This window comes from Takifugu flavidus, chromosome 18 (assembly GCF_003711565.1).
Source record: "Takifugu flavidus isolate HTHZ2018 chromosome 18, ASM371156v2, whole genome shotgun sequence".
NCBI lineage: Eukaryota > Metazoa > Chordata > Actinopteri > Tetraodontiformes > Tetraodontidae > Takifugu > Takifugu flavidus.
Window position 1 is genome coordinate 7362686 of NC_079537.1, and position 24346 is coordinate 7387031.

Below are 24346 nucleotides of genomic sequence, written 5' to 3' on the forward strand. Positions count from 1 at the left end.
AACACAGCCGTTCTCATCAGACGTGTCCCTGGCTGGTACACTTCAGTTTTTCTGGGTCAGTCCTCGGCCCTCTGAGGGGAAACTATCTGCATGATCAACCAATGAAGACAGAGGGAGGGAGGGAAGGGTATTTATAGAAAAATGGGGCTCCGTGGTACCTTTTCTCGCAAAGAACCGTTCCAGGACCAAGTGAGCGTGTCCCAGTTTCCTGGTCGTCGCTCAGTCGCGACTTGGGTGTGAGGCTGAGGCTGAACCCTCTCGCACAGGATGGACACCCACTCCTCTGGCTATCCTCTCCTGGTGGCTTGGTTCCTCTGGTCATCTGACAAGGATTGTGGAGAGGGTTCGGCCCAGATGTGACCATTTGGGAAGTTGGGATTGCTTTGCTCGGCCGGGAGGGGGAGGGAGGGAGGGAGTCGAGTCCAGGTGAGGAGCGGCACAGGGGTGTCTACGGACGCTCTGCTGCTGCGCCTGCCTCCAGGCAGGAGGTGACGGGAGGCTGGCTGGAACGTGCCCCGCCGCAAGCCGGGCAAGGATGAGGCGCTTCCTGAGCAGAAAGGGCCGCTTCTCCCTGCGCCAGAGCAAGTCCGGACCCCGGAGTACCGCCAAAGATTTCTGTGAGTCTACTCTTCTGGTTCTGATGTTTCTTCCGTGGGATGAAGAGGTAAGGTGCTGAGGCTGGGGCGCAGCGTCTGGGTGGAGATCTGAGGTCGCAACTATGAGTTTCCATCCTGTTGTAGCTCAATGTTCCACTTGGGTTTGGTGTTTCTGGGGGCTTGAGTTCACCTTCAGCTCGTCACAGATATACTGGGTTGTTTTTTTTGCATTTCTACTTTAGTCTTTCTGCATTTTTCTAAGTTTTGGGTAGTTTTTATTGCCATGGACCTCTGACAAATAGAGCAGCCAGTGTTGATGTGATATAAGTCCTTTCTGGGCTCTGGGCTCTATTTTGAATTTGCACCTTGATAATATTTCATCTCATGGTTCAAAGCATTAATCAGTTTCTACTTTTCTTCCTGATCATCTGGTTTAATGGAAGAGCGAAACAGCCTCCAACATTTTCCTCACAGTTGGAGTTGAGCAACTTGTCCTTGTTATATTTTTGACATGTCCTGATGGCTGCAGATGACAGGGAAGGAAGCTCAGCGGGCCTGCTGGGACCCATTAAAATGAGGCCAGTGACCAGGGGAAGTCCTGGGTGAACTAGATATCAAAAGTCAGATATTCTTTCTACTTTTTTTATGCTTCTGTTCCTCTTTCAAGAATATCCCTTAAAAAAGACTTTGAATGAAAGCCTGATATTATCTTTGGTGCCCTATTTAACAGCCAGCCACTTCATGCTTCACTTCTACATTAGCAACAAGCTGTGATGCTACCAGGACACAGATATGTAACTGGCCTGGTTCTGTCTTCTGACCACCCCAGACCTCGGCCTCCCAGCCACCAATCAGAACTGGCCAGAGGCGTTTGGCTTTAGACTAGGGGGCACCGGGCCCAGCTACATCCTGTCTGTGGTGGAGGGCAGCAGCGCCTACCTTGCCGGTCTGCAGCCCGGCGATCAAGTGGTGGACATCGAGGGCCAGGACGTGACCAACCTCAGCACACCAGCATTGATCGCTCTCGCTCAGACCCTCAAGACGGTGCCGCCGAGCATCGGGGTGGTGTCGCGGCTAAAACAGGCGAGGCTCATGACTGACCTTCTGAGATGGAAGAGGCCTGAAAGCCAAGTCAAACCTGCTTTGCTCTTTCTCAGATTGACATAAACCCCGGCCCGGACGGACGCTTCGGCTTCACCATCATCGGTGACAGCCCTCTGATGGTGGAGAACTGCGTTCCTAACGCTCCGGCTGGCAACGGGGGCCTCAAGGTCGGGGACTATGTAATGGAAGTCAACGGGATCCCGGTGAAGCACCACGAAGCGGCCGCGGCCATGATCAAAGCGGCTCAGGGTCGACCCCTACGCCTGGGTGTGCTCAGCATGGCGCGGCGGCCCAAGCGGCTGAGCAGCAGCATGAGGGTGCTGTCACAGACCGGGGACAGCATCAGGGACAGCCGCGCTCACAAGGCCATGGAGTTCAACAAGAAGGTGCGCGCGGAACAGACACGTTGTACCCCGATCCACGCTGGATTACTCACGGTCTCTCCTGTTTCACTCACCCGTCAGGTGGAGGAAGTGCTCGGCGAGGAGCCGGATGTGAAGGAGCAGCTGTTCGAAGTGCTCAAGCAATACGCCGCAGAGAGGGACGTGGAGGCTCTGGCTGAGGCCCTGCCCGACATCCTGATCACCGAGGAGCATCAACAGCTGATCGACAGCGTCAGGTACCCAAACAGCGGCTCAGATTCACACAGTCATGTCAGGACACGCCGGCGCCACTGAGGTCTTGTTCTGGTTAGAGAAGCTTTGTTTCATATGAGGGAATTCCTAAAACCGCTTCTCTACATCTGGTGGCGGCATCTGTCACTGCCAGTGATGCAACGAGGCCACTTCATTAATGTTGCAGCGGCCGAGGCGGTTTATCCATAATTCTCAAAGGGGGTACAGTATGTGCCTGTCAGCGGCATTTTAGCCCTTTTATGAGTTACAATCCTAAACAAGATGGTCGGAACTCCGGATCAGATTTCTCTGTACTTTGTTAAATAGGTTATGCTAATTTGTGGGGAAAAATAGCCTCCCATCCCCCCCAGGAAAGTCAGAATGGCCAGTTCTCATCCCTCCATATTTGATTCTCTTCTATCGGATAAAATCGGAATATTATGCCCCGGCTAGAGTCTACAAGTGACTTTGTCGGCTTTTTGCAGAAAAGGTGACACAGTTTACACCAAGTATTCTATTTCGTCCTCCTCATCACTTATTGACAACCCCCCCCCCCCCCCAAACACAATACTTCTTCTCACATTGTGATGTGTTTTGTCTACCATCCACCCTCCGCCGCCCCCTTTATCCATCTTTTCTCACTTTGATTTTCTCTCCTCCTTTGTCTGCTTCCATGCACAAGCACCAAATTTCACTGGATGTTTTGTTTTTTTTTACATCCCTCCTCTGTGAACGGCTCTTAGCTGTCGCTGCAGCCACTTGGCTGCACGCTGCCGGAGAAACACACACAAGCGGGACAAAAACACAGAGCCAACGCGCCAACGCTCGTGCTCTCGCGCGCTCGCCACAGCCTCTGGTGCTCACATCCATTCCTTCTGAAGCTCTGCGTTCCAGGGAATGATGACCTGCTGCCTCAGGTGAGTAACACCTGCCCTGACATAGCGCTGAAGTGGTTGCCGGGGTTCAAACCGCCGGTGCTCCAGGTGGGCGGCCAGTTCACCTTCCTGGAGAAAAATGGAGTCAATCTTGTTTTTCCTCTGACACTGCTGTCTCCTTCCTCGAGAGCACACTTCCTTCCTGGGGAAAAGTGCCTGTAAAATGCTTTGTAATGTTTGTCTTTGCCCAGAGTTCCATCAATTATGCATTAGCTGGATCCACAGGGGACGAAGAACTGTTGTGCTCACCTTCAGGCTGTAAGATAATACAGGAAATTTCCCAGTAAGCAACCCAATTGCTCTTAAAACAACTTTATATAGCTGGAGTTACCCATAATTCCATCCTGTTGTGTTGAGTTCAGGTGTACTGTGACCTGAAGCTGTGGTGTTTCCCCTTGGGCCCATTACTTCTCCGCCTGTCCTGCCTTTGATTTATTGTTTTTATTCATGCTGACATCTCACCATCTGATATGCTGCTGCACTTTACTTTTGCTGGTTTAGCTGCACTTGCAGCGTGTTTAATATCGTAGGTGGTTAAAGGAAGAGTTCCTGATGCTAGGAACACTCCCCGGTGCTCGTCTTTCTCCTCGAACCATCTTTCACGCCGGTGTCGGCGCTGCCGTTGTGTTAAATGAGACGTCGCCGCGGTCTGGAGAAAACCTGCAATTGATTTTTTCCAGGGACAATAGATGAGTTTAGATGTGGCTCTGCTTGCTGGCTGGGGAACAAAAGTGGTCCTTTATCTTCTGCAGTCAGGTCAAGGAAACAGACCAGGCTGTTATGGAAAGTTGCTGATGGAGGCTGCTGTCGGAGGTCTCCGCTCTTTCTTTTGCACCCCCCGATAAACTTGACCAAGTGGGCCACGCTCGGTTTGCCTGCGTCCCCTCCTCTGATGAGCCTCACCCTCCCACAGGATGCGCTCTATTTTTAGACCGCCTATTTCTTTTAATAAACCGTCTCTTTGGTTTCTGACACATTCTTCGCTGCTGTTTCTCAAATGGCTCCCAGTCCCAGGCTCCAAAGGTGCAACGCTATGCTGTCATTCATTAGAAGCACCGCCGTGACGCCTTTTCCGCTCTTTTGTTTGTGCACTTGTGTAACATTCTGCCAATTAAATGTAATTAGAGCGAACTGTTGTATTTTGTCTGTACACAGACTTCAGGGGGGTGAATTAATGAGGCCAATGCGTTCTCACTGAGGGGAAAAGTGCTTTTATATGTGGTTGTTTTCAGCTGGAAGTTAAAATACTGAACCTCTGAACCAGAGTTATGATGCTGCAAGTGAGGATGGGTGTCATTGCGATCATTTTTCGCTCTCGCACGCTCACACAGTCGGCGTGGTGACCTGCCTGTGTAATTCCATCGGGGCTCTCCTCATTTCTCGCACCACACTTACTCCTTCCTCCTCTGAAGGAGGAGAGGAGACGCTACTCACTTACCTCTTACTGCGGTGTGATGGATGACTCAGTGAGGAGTGCTACTGTTTAACTAAGACTAGCCAGAGGTGACCCTCCACTCTGGCTTTTTGGGAGACCAGAGATGGGAATGAAGGAAGAATTCCGGCCTGCTGTTGGAGGCTACCTAATGGAGCTGCCCAGGGACACTTTTGAGGTTTGGACGGAGGTGAACTGCGTCTGCTCTTACAGTGTCCTCTCTCATTCTCCCTCCTTATCTCGTTTTCTTCACCCGTCACTTCTCTGAGCCTTCAGCAGGGCCATGGAAAGGGACAGGAGCCTTTCCAGACACTTTCGGTATGGTGCTTTTCCTTTCGCTTTCAGCTGTGTTTAATGCACCCTCTGATGTTTCTGCTGACTTTGACGGATGCTAATGAGCTATTAATGTGTTAGCGCTTGGTGTTTCACCTCAACATCTCCACACAGCTTGATGAAGTGTTCCCGCTAACACCGGCTCACAATGTCGGCCCCGAGTCACTTATTGATACAGTTTGGCCCCGCTAGACAGCAGAAGTCATCACGCGGCACTTGCGGAGCAGGTTCAGAGCAAATTTTTGTCTTAATTCTAATTGGCAGAGACAAAAGAAGCAGTGAGGAAAAACTGTGTATAGATGGCAGAAATCCCTAAGGTGACCCCCCCACTCCAGCTGACCAGTTGGGTTGAGAGATGAGGGGTATCTGATAGTATAAGAGGGGGTGTGAAGCCATTGATCTCAGGTGTTAGCCAGGTCAATGGCTCACTCGGTTTTATGTTGCAATTTGAGGGTAAATTCCAGGTTTGAAAGAGTCTCAGAGTTTGTTTTGCAACCCATCGCTGTCGTCATGGCGAATCACATCTGATCGTACTGATTCCTGAACCGAGTTTCTCAGCTGAGTCCAATTGTCATTCATTCATTCCTCTGTGAGCTGCGTCCTGGATCCACCCCTCCTTCAGACCTAATTATCCTCTCGCCCTCCTTCTAATTGAGGACATCCCAGAGCCTACAGTGAACCTCTGTGGATGGAAGCTGTAAAATTCTGGTTCTGTTGAAAACACGTGTGGAGGCGACGAGAATCAGTAGGTGATAGAACAGACTGGATGTGACTGGCATGATTAGGCCGTAAATGTCCCCGTTCCCCCGTCCACTGATCCTCTGAATGTATGTACATGTGCATGTTGCCGGGAAAGTTCTGTGGCCTACATAGCCTTTGAGTGTGGACTAACCTGCTTCACTTCCAGCAGTTAAACGGCCCTGGCCTAGAAAGAGCTCCAGTTTTCCTTTAACTAGTTCTTTTCTTTTCTTTGCCGCTGTTATATTTCTCTCCACCTGTGTCATTACGTAATTATTCATTCCTTCCTTCTGACAGAGTCAAAGGAAGTCACCTAGAAAGTTTACTGACTGCAAATTCCGCATAACTTAATCCGCCGATGTCACTGCCTTGGAAAATTCTAGTGTATGAACGTCGCTCTCCACACAGACGCCTTCACAGATGACAGTGACAGTGCCACATCATGCCACATCGCCTCCAACTAGTTTCTGGTATTTGACTATTTCAAATTGAAGAATGATAATAAGAACACGTGCTCGGATGTGAACATTTTTCCATCGATGTTCTAACTAAATCGTAAGGCTGTGGCACCATTTAAGGCCTGTCTTACTTTTAGAAGGTCAAGTTTCTCCCAGCAAATGTCACCTACCCTGTCTCTGCATCTTTATAATCATAATTATAATCATAATGCATTTCCTATCGTGTGTGTGTGTGTGTGTGTGTGTGTGTGTATGTTGCACATGCTGAATTATGAGGACAAAACACACACGTTTTACTGGCAAAGTGAGGACATTTGGCAGGTCCTGAAAGCTTCAAAGAACTCTTAGAGGATTTATAGGTGATTTTAAGGTTGAGGTTAGAACTGAGTTTAGGTTAGGGTGTTGATTAGTTGGGATTCTTGGGTAGGAACCTGGGCCATGTGTTTAATCTAGAATGTATTATTTTGTTGTACAAGTACAAAGAAATGAAGCACCTAATAGAGGGGCAGCCAGCCATCATTGGCTCTATGAAAGTCCCCACAAAGCTAAAAATATAAAGGCATATGTGTGTTTGTCTCCTTTCATTTGCTTGCATTCTACTAGCAAAGTAAGGACATTTTGGCTGGTCCTTGCAACTTCAAAAGACTGGTTAAGGGCAAAGTCATCTCTGTCCAATATTTAATCATCAGTCTGTCATCGACAGGTTCAGAATGATTTCAGAGGTTCTACCCAAAACTGGAGTCTGCCATATTTGCATGCTAACAATGTTCCTGCGCACCATCAACGGATCCGTGGCAGCTTTGAAGGCGAAAGCTCGCTGCAGAATCCTTCCTCAGCATCCTTCCTTCACACCGAGCTTCACATTTGGTTGTGATTTGTTCTGAAAATCTTTTTTGTGTATGCGCACAGCGGAAGCACTCGGGGGATTTATTTTGATGACAGTGATAGAGACTTGGAAAAGAGGAAAAAAAGACATTGAAAAGAGGAAAGAGACAGTCTGTGTGTGTGTGTGTGTGTGTGTGTGTGTATGTGTGTATGTGTGCGCGCGTGCAGACAAAGCAATAAAACATTTTGTATTTAAGCAGAAAAGCACCTTAAATCCAAGGTAACAGCTATAATTCTTCCATATCTAGGCCGTCTCTGTTGTATTGTTGTTTATAGGTCCTCATTTTTGCAGTAAACTGGCCAAACACAGAATATATGCAGCAGACATCAACACTACACGAGGATATAATGAGAGTAGATGTCTCCAGCAGGCTAAAACATCAATGGTTAATGTCAGGTTTACTCAAGAGGAGACAATGAAGGAGCGTCTTTCTTTACAACTACCAGAACGATCACACACACGCACACACAGAACGAACCTGTCAGCAGCATTAAAAACATAAAGGAAAGTTCGCCGCGTGTACCAAAGCCACACGGATGTCTCAAACGTGTCTGAGAGTAGCGTTTTTATTTTAGAAGGAAAGTGGCGAGTGGGACTCGGTGAGGGGAGGGATAAATAACACAAGCAGGAGGAGTGAAGCTCTCTCTCCCAGAGGTGGTTCTGGCTCCCAGCATCCTCCTAATTGTTCGCATATGAGCTCCTTTCACTGATGCTCAGCACTCGCAGCTGCAGCTGCTGGTGTGACGGCAGCATGCAAGCTCATCTCTCTCATTCTCACATGCACACGCACGCACATACAGTAAGGCCAGTCCCTCCTACCTGCCTCGACCCTCACTGGACACGAGTTGGACTGCACTATTTTTCAACCAAATAAGTGAATCCTGCAGTCGGAACAATATGTAATCATCGGGTGCAGCATCATTTGGACAAGGGATGGATTGAGGCTTCGGTGCAGTTATTCTCATTACATGCTGTGATAGTTCTCTTGAAGTGGACATAAAGTATTTTTTTTTTCATATTTAAGGGTCAATATCTGATCCCACAATGTTTGCCAGGATCTTTATTCCCAAGAAGCATCGGGAGCGTTTCGACGAGGTCGTCTCCCAGAGCCTGATGAGCCGAATCAAAGGGCGGAGCTTCAGCGACCCCAGCCGCAGCCACCTCCGCCGCAGCCGTAGCGAGGACCACCCCGAGCGCCTCCTGGTCTCCACCCGTGCCAGCTCAGTGCCCCGCACCCACGCAGAGGAGGGCGTGGCCCCTCCATCCCGCAACATGAGGAAGACTACCTCCATGATTGCCGGCCACTCCAGTGGGACTGCCAGCAACTGCAGGTCTGCTGTTGGATGTATGAAGCTAGTGCGGATGCTCAAACTGTCTTTTGTATGTTTAGTTCCAATCGTTACATAATATAATTTTTGTCCTTTGGGACTTACTGTCCATAATACAGTCAGATTAATGGGGAGGGTCTTACTTAGTCTAACTTTTTGCTCAGTTCGGGAAGAGTCCTTAAAAATCTCTGTATTATGTTGGATTAAGATCATCTTAATCGTGCGTTAGTTGCTTTGTTGTTTTGATATTTTCCTTTTTTCACATCCTCTGTCCCTCTAATTTTCTTCAAATGACCATGTTCAGGACAGTCAGAGTGTGTAAAGGCAACATGAGTTTTGGCTTCACTCTTAGAGGCCACGCTCCAGTGTGGATCGACTCTGTCATCCCTGGTGAGATAAAGAGATGAGTTAGATAATATTACAAGTAATTAAAGTTAGTTCCAGATTGATCCAATACTTGATTATCCAAGCTATCACCGTGAAATGATTTCTGATCTATTTGTCCTCTGCAGGAAGTCCAGCTGACAAGGCAGGTCTAAAACCAGGAGACCGCATCCTCTTTCTCAACGGACTGGACATGAGGTTAAACTCTGAACCTCTATGAATTCACAGAAAATATGAGTTCAAATCTTCTCTGAATTTGGCAGAGGTCACATATTTGTTGGAGTCTAAACTAAATTCAAGATGTTTATAGAAAAATAGTTGGAGAAATAATTCTACCCAAAATAATTGCATCAAGCATGTTTAATTGTAAAATTGAAGACAAATTTTGCATAGTTATTAGTATTTGCATTTATTTACATTTGTTTCCAGGACCTCCTCCCATGAGAAGGTGGTATCCATGCTCCAGGGCAGTGGTGCCATGCCCACGCTGGTAGTGGAGGAAGGTCCCCCTGCGCTTAATCTGGGAGACCAGGACCTGGTAGGGGGTGGCATTCCCCCAGAACGTGCCCGTTCGCCTGCCCTCAGCTCCCTTCAGTGGATCACAGATATTCTGCCCCCCAGTATCCGCGTGCATGGCCGCACCTTTGGGCAGCAGCTGGAACATCTGCTGACCATCCAGGAGAGGTACACCATCTGCAAGGCCCTGGAGAACTTCTTCCAGCACAGGTGAGCCAGAAATGGAGGAGACAGAGGGAAAGAGCTGAGCTGACATGGAAAACAGAGCAGATGAATTATTGAGAGGAATGACTGAGCGTGTGTATTTTTCACACTTCTGGGATGTTATGCGTATTTGATTAATGCCACAGTGAAACTGAACAATTTATGTTCTGCGTGTCTTTGTGGAGGAACATTTTAGATGTATTATACACTGATGGCTTCCAGTGAAAAAGTGATGGTAGACTATCATTGGGCCCTGAAGTGACCTGTCACAACAGCCCGATGACCTTTGACCTTGCACTTTGTTTCTTTTTCAACAGGATTGTTGACACTTTGATCGTGGATATGTTCCCGGTGCTCGATACTCCAGCCAAACAGGTGATCTGGCAGTTCGTTTACCAGCTGCTGACGTACGAGGAGCAGGAACAATGTCAGAGCAAGATCTCGCGCTTCCTGGGGCTCAAAGCGCCAGGTGTGTTTGTGTGGGTGTGTCTTTGGTGGGCTTTGTGTCTATGATGACAAATGCACTCGTCTGTAAGACGGAGCCATCGAGGAACAAATTCTTCAGAGCTGATCAACTCAGACGCCGCACCCTTTGCCTCTTGAACTGCCGATATCTGTGTATGTTCCAGTTCCACCTCCACCACCACCACCTCCCCCTCCTCCAGAACCCGAGGTTGCCCCCGAGCCGCATCGGCGTAGCAGCTCCATGAGAGTGACAGGGAACACATACAGGCGCAGTGTGAGGGGACGTAGCTCTGATGACCTGGTTATTGGCACACACTTGGGCATGGGTACAGAAAAATTCCAAATCACTTCCATCATAAGTAATGCAACAAATTCACCGCCATCACATTCTCCTCATTGTTATCATCAAGAAACTCTTTGGATTTGCTGTGTTTGCAACTCTATTCACTTGTGCTTCCATCCTGAATAATATATACACATTCTCATTTAGTTTCTTCATGACTAGCCCAAAGGTCACCAGATTATTCAGAGTCTATACCCTATAAAATGAGACTGTCCTCCTGCCTAAATAGGCCCTTAAGTCGTTTGTACAAGCAGCTTACTACGGTCTACGCTACAGTAGCGGTTTAAAATGAAGCGTAATCTGGTGGTTGTGTACACGAGGCTTGTAATGGTTGCGAGCTTATTTGCATCAGAAATGTAGTAGTTGTCATACTAAACTTTATACAACAGAAATTTTACGTTCGTCAAAGCATGGCATTGGAAGTTGGGTTACACCAGCAATGTGGTTCCGTCCAGGGCTTTGGTGTCGCAAACTCCACCGTATTAAGTTGTTTTTAAAGGTTGGAACAAACGGCTTGTGCGGTGCAACTCATGGAGGACATCTTGTGTAAACCAAATCAATAGTTTGATAGCTGAACACAACTGAATGTGCTCAGCAACACTCAGCTAAGCCATTCTCATACTAATGGGTGTATTCTCATAGGCCTCCGAACAGAGCCAATGCTGGAGACAGGGATGAGGTTGACTCCAGGAGAAAGACAGTCAGGAGATGGTACCTCCCTACCCGAGACTCCCAACAACCTCACAAATGTATGTACCATGGAACACCCTCACAGGGGCAGTAAATATTAGTTTTACAAGAGGTCTTACTTTGGTTTCTTTTCTACATTACAAGCTGTCAGCTGTGTACGCTGAATTGGAGAACATGTATTCAGCCAAGAGATCCAAATCCCTGAAGACCCGTCCTCCTCCTGCCCCTGAAAGTTTGTTGGATCTGGACCCTCCCTCGTGTGCAGACTCCCCTACGATGCTTGCTAATGCAGGTAGCTGAAAGTATACATTTACAATAAACTGAGAGATTGAAGATTTAACTACTTTAATATTTGACTGATAGGTTGTGTAAAGTTTAACCTCTGTATGCGCAAACATGTGTGGGCACACAGATGCAAAGGAGGATGAAATGTTTAAAAGGTACTGCAGTGCAGAAATTCTAAATCCCATGGTATGCAACCCATTTCTGTTTCAAGTGAATATCCTTGAATCTTTCACTGACACAATTTTAGTGCTTTTGTGCTGTACAGTCATGCTGCGCAGTGTCTGAAAACAACCCACACTCTTATCATCTGTTTAATCATGGCCCTTCTGATTAGTTCTACTTTTTTGGTCACTGACCCCTTGACTTGTCCATAGAGAAATTCTAAATACCTTATTATAGAGTTAAGTTCTTTGTGGTGGTGATGGAAGTGGAACAAGAAAACGCAGTTGACAATTTAATAATCAATGTTAAAATTACAAATTTTCACTTTAAACCTGCAAAAACTAACTGCTCTTGCACTCTAATTGTACTACCAGTATATGTTTCTTTTATCAGGTAGCCGAAAAGGCCCCCTTCCATCTTCCTGGCCCGAGCCCCTTCCCAGCCCCCCTTCAGCTCAGTTTTATACTCCAGGCCTGACAAGTCAGACTAGTGGTGAATCCAATCCCTACATCAGTCTGGACAGTCCCCCTTTATCACCTCTAGAACCCAATGACTATCCATCCAGCCCCCCCACGCACCGTAGCAGCAAACGGCGCTATACCTTCTCCAAACCTCCACTCTCGGAAGACACTGATCGATTCCTGGATGCGCTCACTGAGCAGTTGGGACAGGCAGTGTCCATTGGTGATGACTTTTTGACCCCTGAGAAAGACTATGAAGAGGTGGGTGAATGGAGATCTTATTGTGATATCATTATTTAGTCATCTGTATAAAAATGTTTTTTAAATTATTATATCTCTTTAATTTGTATCTTTTACTCAGGTAGAAAAACAAAAATGATTGCAAAACTATATAAACTGTACATCACTTTATAAAATGTAACTGGTTTTAATGCCAGGATATTGTGCAGATGACCTATCCAGATGAGGAGGATGAGGATAACGAAGAGGAGTTGGGGGTTGATGAAGATGAAAATGGAGGATTTGTGGCCCCAGAACTAAGCAGTCCTAGTGATGTTCAGAGCAGTAGTGGTGAGGAGAATGCCTCCTCCCTCACCTACTCTTCCTCCTCTGACCATATCCCTCCACCCCCAATGACCTCACCACCACCACCCCCTGTTCAGTTCAATGACCCTCCACCACCTTCTCCAGCACCCACACAGACCCAGTCCCAACAGCAGCAGCAGCAAAAACAGCAACAGCAGCAACAGCTTAGCTTAACCCCTGAACATTCTCCAAGAGGATACGTGCCAATCCGGCGAAAGTCTGGTCCCCCTCCTCCGCCTCCACCACGCAGTAATCCACCACCTAAACGTCACTCCTTACATAAAGTACTGCCCACAAGAGAGGAAATGCAGATTCAGGCTACCTTACAAGAGTTAAAAGCATACCAAGAGCAACAGGCCTTCCAAGAGAGGCAAGCATACGAGGAGCAACAAGCATATAAAGAAAGGCAGGCATTTGAGGAGCAGAAGGCCTATGAAGAACAACTGTTCCAAGAGCAGCAGGCTTTCCAAGAACAACAAGCCTACCAGGAGAAACTATTGAAAGAGCGACAGGCGTATGAGGAGCAAAAGGCATATGAGGAGCAGAAAGCAATCGAAGAGCAACAACTGTATCAGGAGCATCAGCCCTACCAAGACAGAAAAGCATTTGAACAATCCCAAGCCTACGAAGAGCAAAAAAGATATGAAAAACGTCAAAGCTACAAAGGAAAAAAGGCATTAGAGGAGCTTCAAGTCTACCAGGATCAAAAAGCTTACGAAGAGCGTAAAGCCTATGAGGAACGTCAAGCATACGAGGAGCAACAGATACAACAGATCTACCAGAGCCACCACTCAATGCCAAATGAGCCAACACAGCAGAAAGTCCACTCACCATTTTCTCTCCAACAAATCCACCAGTCATTACCCCCGGTCCCCTCTCAAGACCCTTCCTACCACCATGCTAGCCACCCTCTTTTTATGATGAGTCAGGCACAACAGGCTCATAGTCATCACCACCGACGTCAATCACGTTCAGCTCCATCACCACACCAGCCGTCGCCACAGCCAACAGTTCACCCCAGCCAACAAGGTCAATTTTCGGAGGGCATTTATCAAAGTCATCAGGCCATAAGACACCAACCACATTATTCTTCTGTAGAGATGCTTCACCAGATGCACCAAGCTCCAGTTCATCACTCCTCCACAGAAATGCTCCATCAGGTGCAACAAGCCCATCACTCAACTGCAGAGATGCTCCATCAAATGCAGCAAGCCCAGTCCTTCTGCTCATCCACAGAGATGCTGCAGCAACTGCAACAAGCCCAGTCCCATCATTCATCCGCAGAGATGCTCCAGCAAATGCAACAGACCCATACCCATTATGCATCATCAGATATACTACACCAAGTACACAAACCAAAGGCTCATCATGCATCAACAGAAGTTCTTGCTCAACAGATGCAATCAATGCAGCCCCACCATTCCTCAAATGAATTTTTAAATCAAGCTCACCAGATGCACCGGAGACAAGCGCACCATTCTTCAACAGAGCTTCTCCATGAAATGCATAAATCCCAGGCCCACCACTCCTCTACAGAGCTACTCAACCAAGCTCACCATATGCAACATCCAAAGCCCCATCACTCTTCCACAGAACTTTTACATCAGGCCCAGCAAGAGCCTGCCTCCCTACCAGTTCAATTAAACCGCGAGACCCAATCGCACCAGAGCCGAAGGAGTCTTAAGGGTAGTCATCAAAGCAAAGGGCCAACACAAGTCAGACAACAGGAGCAGCAGACCCACCATACCCATCACCCTCAGCCCACCAAACCCTCTCCCCAAAGACCTCACTCTATCCAACAGACCCACCATCACTCTAGCACACCTCAAATCCATCACATTCACCACATGATTCCACAGCCACCCCCGCAGGACCTCCAACACCAGATTCATGTCATACACCCTCCTCATCAACCTCACAGGCCGCAGCCCCTTCTATCCACTTTCCAGCCACTCCAGCCCCCCCAACCTCCCCACTCCACTTTCCAGCCTCTCTCCCAACAACCCCAACCCCAGAAACAAGCCCAGTTCTCCACCCGACCACAGTCTCAGCCTTCCCATCACCTCCTGCAGTTGTCCCAGACTCAAACTCAGTCCCATCACAAACAATCCCATGGTCAGCCCCTCTCCCTCCCCCACTCCCTCTCTGACCCCACAGAGCATCTGGAGCCACCCCCACCCCCACCCCTACCTCCACCTTGCTCTCCTCCGCCCTTGCCCAGGCCTAAGTTGTCCAGAATGGAGTCCAACCACATGAGCGTAAAGAGGTTGCGCTGGGAGCAGGTGGAAAACTCAGAGGGAACTATCTGGGGGCAGGTGACACAATTCAGGCAAGATTTCAAATTTTCGAAAATTTTATAATTTACATGCTGTTTCCCATGTTCTTGACAGTTGGGGGAAAATTCTGACTATGACAAACTGCATGACATGGTGAAGTATTTGGATCTGGAGCTGCACTTTGGTACACAGAAGAGCTCCAGTGAGTACATATGGCCATATACACCGGCTGTAGCTATAGCCTTTGCACAAAAAAGACTGATATGTGTACAATTCTGCATTCAGTATGTGGGTTCCTTGATTTATCCTGGACTGTATGCACTTCAGAGACACCATTTCTGTTTTTAGTTCCTGCTCCAGAGCCCACCATTCAGACAGAGACCTTCAAGAAGAAAGATGTAATTGAAATTCTGTCACATAAGAAGGCATATAATGCTTGTAAGTGTAACTGTAACATCCATCCATCAAACTTTCTTAAATATCTTAGGTCATTTAGTAAACTCAATTTGTGATTTCATAATTTTTACGGCAGGGTTTTAATTAGGAATCTAAAATGCCTTTTTGTCATTTAGCCATCCTGATAGCACACCTTAAGCTGTCTCCTGGAGAGCTACGTCAGGTGCTAATGACCATGGCCACTGACAGGCTGGAGCCAGCCCACATCAAGCAGCTTTTACTCTACGCACCTGACGCAGAGGAGGTCAAGAAGTATGAGGACTATAAAGAAGACCAGAGCAAACTGAGTGAGCCGGACCAGTTTATGTTGCAGGTACAGTTGGTTTGCAGGTTTAAACAAGTTCACTGTTTGTCTGCTTCTTTGATCAAGGATTTATTGGTTGGGTTCTCCACATCAGATGTTATCAGTTCCAGAGTATAAGACTCGCCTGGAGAGCCTCCTTTTCAAGTGTTCTCTGCAGGAGAAAATGGAGGAGTTGAGGGGAGCGTACGACTGCCTCTACAAGGCTTCACTGGAGTTGAAGACAAGCAAGAAACTGGCAAAGATACTGGAGGTAATCTACCATTGAATTATGGAGATAATGTCCTTTCTAAGGTTTTACAAAAAGAAAATAGCTGACCATTTTTGCTTAGTTTGTGTTAGCCATGGGGAACTACTTGAACAACAGCCAGCCTAAAACAAACAAAACTACAGGCTTCAAAATCAACTTCCTCACAGAGGTACACCCATTTTACTCAGTAAATACTCCAAATTTGAACGAGTATTCACATTTATGTCCTCCGCAGTTGAGCACAACTAAAACGGTTGACGGGAAGTCAACGTTTCTACACATTCTGGTCAAGTCTTTATGTCAGCACTTTCCAGATGTGTTGGATTTCTCCAAAGACTTAACTATGGTCCCTCTGGCAGCCAAAGGTAGATCCTTTGTAGCTTCTCATGTTGTTTGACATAATTGTCTGGTTTTGTGTTAGCACGCTGATTTTTTTTAAAAAAAGGTACTTTCTTTCACTTTTTTCTGTCTACAGTTAACCAGAGGACTGTCACATCAGATTTGAATGACCTTCAAGCAACCATTCAGGACATTCGCTCAGCTTGTCAGAAGATGCCACCCGCTGCCGAGGACCGCTTTGCTGCTGTCATGAGCGTATCCTTTCCAAATCAATAGGCTTGAGCTGCTGACAGATACTTGTGTCCCTTAACTTTAGCGTGTGCAGAACTTCCTGGAAAACACTCACCCTGGACTTCAGTCCTGGAGTCTCTCCAACAGAGAGCCATGGAAGAGTTCAGCAAAACTGCCTCCTACTTTGGAGAAGATGGCAAAGCCACCAACACAGAGGCCTTCTTTGGGATTTTTTATGAGTTCATGAGCAAGTTCGAGGTGCGTAAGTAAGATTTTGTTTCACCTTCTTTCAAGCCCTACTTAAATAGTAACCCAAAGTTTGATAATATTGTATTAGATCCAGCACAAAGAGCACTTAATAATGGAAATCTCCAAGTTTCAGGATTTTTTTAAGCCAGAGATTTAATAATAAACTACTAGAACAACAGCATTCATTAGGAACGAAGGTCAGTTCAAGTTTTATTGTTATTGGGTGTGTCACAATTTAGCAGTCGCTTAAACAGCAACAGGAATTTTATTACATTTCAGATTTTTCATTCATCCTCATGGAGGCTTGCTTCACTATTATTCGCAGCATACTGCTAAGAGATTACTGCCTGTGGTCAGCAGGCCAGGGATTATTCTGCACTGTACCACTTGTGTCACGGGAACCAAAGGTTGCTGACCCTATTGTTGACCGTCTATTCTTTGGCTCCACTGAAATTTAGAAAAGCAGCAACTGTCATTGTAATTTAAGATGATGTAAATTAAATCTGCACCAAAGGGTTACGCCAATACAATGTTCATGCTGGTTCAAAAAGCTTGTATTTTTTTTACAGCGAGCTCTAAGTGAGTGGCAGTCTGCAGAAAACCCAAAGAGTCCCAGAAGTCCACGAATGGCCTCCCCGCTGGCCTGGTAACACATATAGTCGATTGCGCAACATGTATGCACATGTGTGCACAGACGTATCCATGAATATTCTGTATGACTCTGAAAGCATCCACAGGCAGCAATGCACAAGGTGAGCAAAGAAATCTTTGTGTACGAAAGGAGAAACACTTTGAACAAAACTGGACCATTTGACTTCGCATCGCTGTTGTAGAATACTTTAAATCCAGAGATTTTCTGGAAGGGTAGAAATGATATAATTAGGGCCGTTAAAACCACCTGTTTGCTATCAATATGTGCTCGCTGTTTTAAAGACTTTTAAGGTTTCTTGGTCTACGTCAAAGTGTAGCGCGCCACTGTAACTGTGCAGTTGAGTTCTTGCAGAGTTGTTTATTATGTATTATAGATAAAGATTATTACAGAGATATACAGAGATAAATATTAAATTACAATATGTTGATTTTGTAGTTTGGAAAAAACAGTTTTTGTGTTAGTTTAAGTGTTCTGTATATTTGGAAGCTGCCCACCACAGTGAATGTATATGTACTCTACTACTACTACTACTACTACTACTACTACTACTACTACTATATACTACTGTGTGTACAGTAATTGTTTAAATCTTTGAAATCTGCATTCTATGCTGCCTGACTGTCCCCAACACCATTTTTGTGTTTAATTTTCCCACTTGGAAATGTTTTTGTATGTTGGCGGCATATGTTACGTTTTGGAGTCGACGCAGCCCACACGTTTTTAAACATGGACTTTTGAAATCCAGTGTAGGACAATTTTTAACCCGCCTAACCTATTGTCCTAAAGGAAGCAGAAGGCAGACCAATTAGCGACTTGAAGCGTGTGAATGTTTAGCTTCTTTAACTCTTAGCGTCCTCCTGCACTCTTTAAGCATCACTGTGGTGTTTAAAGGCTGTGAGGCTGAACGAAACAAGCATGTGCAACGCTCTCACGTACTGGCTAAATATTCATGCAGAGTTGTCTGTCGTTTTGAATTAATAGTGCTGTTCTTTGACGCTCCAGGCTAAATCTTGAAGTGATGTTTTAATTATTAAGGTAGATTATCAATGCAAATATGTGCATAAGTACAGGTTTTTGTTTTTTTTGTTTGCAGTGACAATAAAAATCCAGATTGTAAACTCGTATAGCGTTGTGCCTGTAAACAGTCTGTTTTTTTCTATCATGGCCTAATGATGTGGACGGCTATAAAGAGTGATATGAGTTATGTGACTGTCCTTTTGTTATCTGCTCAGAATGAAAAGAGAATCACAATAAACCCTTAAATATTTAACTGCTGCTTACACTCTGCTGCGGATTTTCTCTCTTTTCCAAGGTTTGCTAATCATTTATTTTATTTTGCTTTCAACCATGCAACAACACACCCCCATTAAGGTGTGTGTATATATATAATAAACCATCCAGCAATCCTCTCTTTTGTGTCTTTGAAAATTTGCCTCATTCAAGAGTTGTAAATTCCTTCCACGTAAGCTAAACTCGCTGCACTTCTGCCGAGAGTGGAGTTTGATCTTTTGGAGTAAGTGGAGGACATTTCCAGACTGAACACATGTCATCTTCATAATTTGTGTTGTTGACGAGTGGAATCAGATACCGAGCGAAAGCCTTCAGAAGGGTGAGTCTATTTACCACATTATAGCTGAACTGAGTAACCATATTAAAAGTTGGTTGGGATTTTTTGATAAAACCTTTGCATGTGAGCAAAACAGAGTTAAAGGGGAAGTAATCATTAAATTGGAATCTCACTACAGGTCCACATGTGCTTCCATTGTTCTTGTTATTCCACTAATATTTAACTTTTAACTGACCACTTTTGATGGGCTGCTAAAAAAAATAAAGTCCTCCATACGAAACACAAGTGGTTTAATTACTACATTAGAATTTAAAACTGTATTTTCCATTTAAATTTGTCTCTAGTCTATTATTATAATACCCAAATACATAAAACAACTGCAACTGTTTGATATCTGCAGGTGTGAGTCTGCTTATTTTCATGGACTTTTTCTTATCTTTTTGATCTTATTTCTTATAAATCCAGCTGGGATGCCCGGTTGGTTGCTCTGTTTATCATTATCATTCCTACTAAAGACCCACTTGGGTTTTTTTTCTTTTTTGCCTCATTAGAGAAGAGCAGTGGTGTTAGACACAACCTTGAGGTGCCTCTGTGTAGAGAATGATCTCATCAGAGAGGTGCGCTAATCTTGAACAGCCAGCAGGTAATCTCTCTCCCAGTAATGCTCATGCGGAGGGATTTTCTCTGCTGAACCAACACTTTTCACTCTGGTTCCTTCTGGTTGATTCGGCTGCCAGGGCCTCAGTTGTTTGTGCAGGACCCTGACTTGCTTACACTATTTTTACACTGTTGAATTAGACTTTTAAAGAAGGAAAAGATGCACTTTTTCCCAATGTGCTCTGATGTGCTTTTCTTGTGTCCTGAAAGTCTGAGAAAAGAGCTTTAAATTACAAGTAGGGAGAAAGACAAACCTCATGATGGTGCTTTCCTCACTATTAGTTGCTGACTGAACAAAATGGAAGTCCACCAAATGACCAGCATGCCCCCCACGTCCTCCGTACCCCCTGCTGTCACAGCTACATTGGCTGCTGTGGATATTGTGGTGCTGGTGGTCTATTTTTTGCTGATACTGGCTGTAGGAATCTGGGTAAGTACAGAATGTGAACGGTTGCTGCTGCTGCAATTAAAATACATGTGTGATTTATCTTGACAATATTTTCCGTCTTCTTTCAGTCCATGTGGAGAACCAAGCGCAGCACGGTGGACGGATACTTCCTGGCAGGGAGGAACATGACCTGGTGGCCCGTGAGTCAAATGACAGTTCTCCTGTGGAGGCATCGAAAGTGCAACCATGAGTTTTCCCTAATTTTGACTCTCTCGGTGCCAAGGTGGGCGCCTCGCTGTTCGCCAGTAACATCGGCAGCGGCCATTTCATCGGCCTGGCGGGGTCAGGAGCCGCTGCGGGAATAGCGGCTATTGCTTATGAGTGGAATGTGAGTCAAAAGGGGTCGAAAGTTGCTGCTTTTACAGTGGACTTGTCCTTAATCTCGCTGTGTTTCAATGAGCAGGGGATGCTGATGGTGCTGCTGCTGGGATGGCTATTCCTGCCCATTTACATCGCCTCTGGGGTGAAACATCCACACACAAAGTCAACCAAATGCAAAGGAAAATCTTTTTTTTTATGCCACTGAGTCAACTTCCAACACTTCCTCCTGCAGGTGAAGACCATGCCAGAGTACTTACAGAGGCGCTTTGGTGGGAGAAGAACGCAGCTATTTATAACCATCCTGTCACTCTTTATTTACATTTTCACAAAGATATCGGTAAAACATCCCAGAGTTGACGTTTAAGCTCCTTCGCAGCGGTAAAGATTCTGTAAGGACGCTTTTCTGTCACAGGTGGACATGTACGCCGGTGCGCTCTTCATCCAGCTGGCGCTGCAGTGGAACATCTACCTCGCAGTGGTGCTGCTGCTGTCCATCACTGCTCTCTACACTGTAGCAGGTGATTTATTCCACCATCTTCACAGATTTTGCCAGATCAGACTCAGCAGCGCTTGTTCTCTCCGCGCTCTTGTGTCCCAGGTGGGCTGGCGGCCGTCATCTACACAGACGCTGCTCAAACTGCCATCATGCTGGTGGGATCCCTCATCCTCATGGGCTTCAGTGAGTCAGCTGCCACTCTCACATGCCCTCACATCACCGCCACCTTGTCTAACCATGACGTCCATTTAAGGCTTTGCCGAAGTCGGAGGCTGGGAGGCTTTGATGGAGGGATACAGCAAAGCGATACCATCGATCCGCGTGCCGAACACCACCTGCGGCATCCCCCGCGATGACGCTTTCCACTTGTTCAGACACCCGGTGACCTCTGACCTGCCCTGGCCCGGCGTCATCTTCGGCATGTCCATCCCTTCCTTGTGGTACTGGTGCTCTGACCAGGTACTCTCCTGGGAAAAAGGGCATGTTATTGTTCTTAAATCAAACCATCTCAATGTGGGAATTCAAGCTACAGCTTTGGAAGGAAGTCGGTTGTCTCACAAAGGGGAAGTTGTGATCACGTAGCAACCAAAGTGCTGACACGATTACAACATTTTTAGATGCTGTTATTTTATTTGTTTATAAGTGTGTTCGTCTATAAAAAGTGAAATGTGGTTCATTTACATCTAGTTAATGATTTTCTAACAAATTCCTGTGAATATCAGCCTGTAACTCTTCCTCATTAATTCCCCAGTTTGAGATTTTGGCATGTTTTGCTCTTCAGAAGAATTTTAAATCATCTGTTACAGGCTGAGAGGTGATTAAGCAGCCAGCGAAAACAACAGATGAGTGCTTTTAATGAGCGTCTCCTGTCAGCCCTTGTTTATGTCCTGAGCAGGCAACCTTCACGCTTGACACTCATTAACCCACCGTGACTGAGCGATAACCTGGATAACCGTGATTCTGCAGGTGATTGTGCAGCGATCTTTGGCTGCTAAGACCCTGACGCATGCTAAAGGCGGCTCCCTGCTGACTGCGTACCTGAAGGTTCTGCCTTTCTTTGTCATCATGCTGCCTGGTATGATCAGCAGGATCCTTTACACAGGTACTTTTATGATCTGGTGATGCTCGGCAGAGAGCGCGTCGCTCCCTTGTCATTTAAAATCCTGGATTAGCGCCTTGAAAAAAAAACAGTTCTTCATACGGACAACACAATCCCAGAGTTGTTGCATTTTCTGCAATGCATCATGGGTATTTTACCCATAATGATTTTCAGATGAGGTGGCGTGTGCAACCCCTGAATTGTGCGAACAGATCTGTGGAAACCCAGTTGGCTGCACAGACATAGCCTACGCTAAGATGGTCATGGAGCTGCTGCCAATAGGTGAGACCCTCCCCCGGCCCGCCCATACCTGCCACACGCCGTTAATTCCAAACATTGAAGGACATTCCCCCTTCCCCCGACTCCCAGGGCTACGGGGTTTGATGATGGCGGTGATGATAGCAGCCCTCATGTCCTCCCTGACCTCCATCTTCAACAGCGCCAGCACCATTTTCACCATGGACGTGTGGAAGACTTTCCGAACTCGTGCAACCGAGTGGGAGCTCATGGTGGTGGGGAGGTGAGTCAGCAGGCGAGTCATTTGCTCACGACGTCGATGTAAATGCCGTATCGTTTGATTCGTCTTCAGGGTGTTTGTGCTGGTGCTGGTGGTGGCCTCGGTGCTGTGGATCCCTGTTGTTCAGGCCAGTCAAGGTGGCCAGCTTTTCATCTACATCCAGTCCATCAGCACCTACCTGCAGCCCCCCGTCTCTGTCATCTTCCTCATGGGCTGCTTTTGGAAGAGGACTAATGAGCAGGTGTGATGCCAGACTGAATTATTCATAAGAACGCACATGTTAATTATTAATCCTAGTTTAGACACAGAAAGTATGCGTCATTAGGGAAAACTCACAGTTTTGACATTTATTTTCTGTGGAGCTGCTGATGAACGAGTGTTGTGTCTGTTCCCTCCACCAGGGAGCTTTCTGGGGCCTTGTCATCGGCCTGGTGGTGGGCTGCGTCCGCATGTTGTTGGACTTTATTTACCCTGCACCCCTTTGCTATGAGGAGGACGACCGGCCGGCGGTGCTGAAATACGTCCACTACTTGTACTTTTCGCTTATCCTGTCCGTCATCACGCTGCTCATCGTGATCGTAATCAGTCTGGCTACAGAAAAACCCAAACCTGAGCAGGTGAAGCAACTGTTTACTTTTATTGTGATGTAGTGATTAAAAATGAAATCGTTGGACGCAATCTGCAATTTCACCACTAGGGGATGCTGCATCTTTCACACAGGACCATGAAGGCATCATGACTTTGTCTGCAGTTTACAAGTTTTCCTCTTCAGCTAAACATGTAATCTGATAGTTTACAGCAGAATTCTTTCTCTTGACAGATTAGTCGTCTCACCTGGTACACCAGGCTCGACCCAGTGGTGCCCAAACAGCCGATCTTCTCGGTACAATCCAGTTTTGGGACCTCAGAGGTGAGCGGTGAGAACAAGGAGCACCGCAGAAAAGGTAGCCTTCCCCCTGCATTCAGTTTGATGTCTCACTGCAATAGATGTTGCTGAGCTTGCGCTTCCTCTTCCAGACTCCTCATCGTCAGTCCAAGCTCAGCCCCGGTGGAAGTCTGCCCTCTACTGGCTGTGCGGGATGGAGAGGAGAAAGGATGGAGACGAGGGTCCCGTGCCGCCTGAAGAGAACGAGCATTCTCTGGAGGAGAAGCCCCACCTAAGGCACGTCGTCAACATCAACCTCATCATTTGCCTGTCTGTAGCCGCCTTTATCGTTGGCTACTGGGCCTGACAGGTCGGTGGCAACCCTGAATGGACAAGTGGAGTTGGGAGGATGTTTTCAATGTTATTTTTAAGTTAAATACAGTGAGTTTAAATAAATATGATCATGCTGCAGTTTTTCAATTTCATTCTAATAATTTCTCCTGCAATGGAATATTTCTCTATCTATTAGCAATAAGGTGATTTGATGATAAAAAGGGGGGATGGATACAGATTTGTTCCATCCCTGTATCTGTTAATTCTGATAGTGATGACACTGGAAATGTTGAACAATCTTTAATTATGATGAGGCATCCTGTGCAAGAAAGCTGAAAAAGCTTTTTTTTCTTCTTTTTAAAAAAGTTGGGACAAAGAGAAGTTTGTAGGCAGCAATAAAACCTTGACACAAAGATGCTTTTAAATATTTGAGCCTGACAGTCGCTCACAGTCATCACGATCTGCTTTGGAATGTTACAAAAAGATGGACAGGCACTCATTTTCTGCTCACTACGGTGTCGGTAGGGTGGACACTGACGTCCCTCAGAAGGCTTTTGAACACATTTTTAAAAAATTCCATTTCAAACAAACACCAAATCTACATATTTCTGTTACAGTTGCACTTTTCAACCAGATTTGGTTCCAGGTTTACCTCTGGAAGGCACACTCCCCTCCCCCAGCCCTCGGTGAACTGTCCATGATGAGTCAATTCTGAATTACAAGAGAAAAACCTCTTTAATGACCGATGATAAACTCCAAACAGCAGAATC

At 46.3% G+C, this 24346-nt stretch overlaps 2 protein-coding genes across 5 annotated transcripts; both read left to right on the forward strand.

The window, feature by feature from the left end:
* Positions 1–214: 214 nt before the first annotated feature.
* Positions 215–18684, forward strand: grid2ipa (glutamate receptor, ionotropic, delta 2 (Grid2) interacting protein, a). Its single transcript, XM_057014725.1, is given in 24 exon segments — positions 215–617; positions 1426–1679; positions 1754–2086; positions 2165–2319; positions 8152–8427; positions 8729–8814; positions 8937–9006; positions 9238–9534; positions 9846–9997; positions 10158–10319; positions 10979–11085; positions 11171–11318; positions 11867–12195; positions 12384–14834; positions 14910–14997; positions 15144–15233; positions 15368–15564; positions 15650–15805; positions 15885–15971; positions 16038–16167; positions 16278–16396; positions 16467–16497; positions 16500–16630; positions 17191–18684. Coding segments are annotated over 24 exon segments (6012 nt in total). The 5' UTR covers positions 215–535; the 3' UTR covers positions 17272–18684.
* Positions 18679–23714, forward strand: slc5a11 (solute carrier family 5 member 11). Of its 4 annotated transcripts, XM_057014779.1 has the most exons (17): positions 18705–18882; positions 19392–19483; positions 19780–19927; positions 20014–20085; positions 20169–20273; positions 20349–20408; positions 20499–20603; positions 20679–20784; positions 20865–20945; positions 21016–21221; positions 21729–21864; positions 22036–22143; positions 22231–22381; positions 22451–22619; positions 22780–22995; positions 23199–23322; positions 23396–23714. In XM_057014779.1, the coding sequence occupies exons 3-17, from the start codon at positions 19796–19798 to the stop codon at positions 23608–23610; spliced, it is 1986 nt and encodes a 661-aa protein (XP_056870759.1). In that variant the 5' UTR covers positions 18705–18882; positions 19392–19483; positions 19780–19795; the 3' UTR covers positions 23611–23714. The 4 variants fall into 4 exon arrangements, with proteins under 4 accessions (XP_056870757.1, XP_056870756.1, XP_056870758.1 ...); XM_057014776.1 differs by having other exon boundaries at positions 18702–18882; positions 20169–20408; XM_057014778.1 differs by having other exon boundaries at positions 18702–18882; positions 19392–19457; positions 20169–20408.
* Positions 23715–24346: the final 632 nt, after the last annotated feature.

Coding starts and splice junctions, on each gene's coding strand:
- slc5a11 (XM_057014777.1), top strand. CDS start 19,796: ATGGAAGTCCACCAAATGACCAGCATGCCCCCCACGTCCTCCGTACCC. Junction 20,604..20,678: donor ACATTTTCACAAAGATATCG/GTAAAACATCCC, acceptor TTTCTGTCACAG/GTGGACATGTACGCCGGTGC. Junction 23,323..23,395: donor CAAGGAGCACCGCAGAAAAG/GTAGCCTTCCCC, acceptor TTCCTCTTCCAG/ACTCCTCATCGTCAGTCCAA.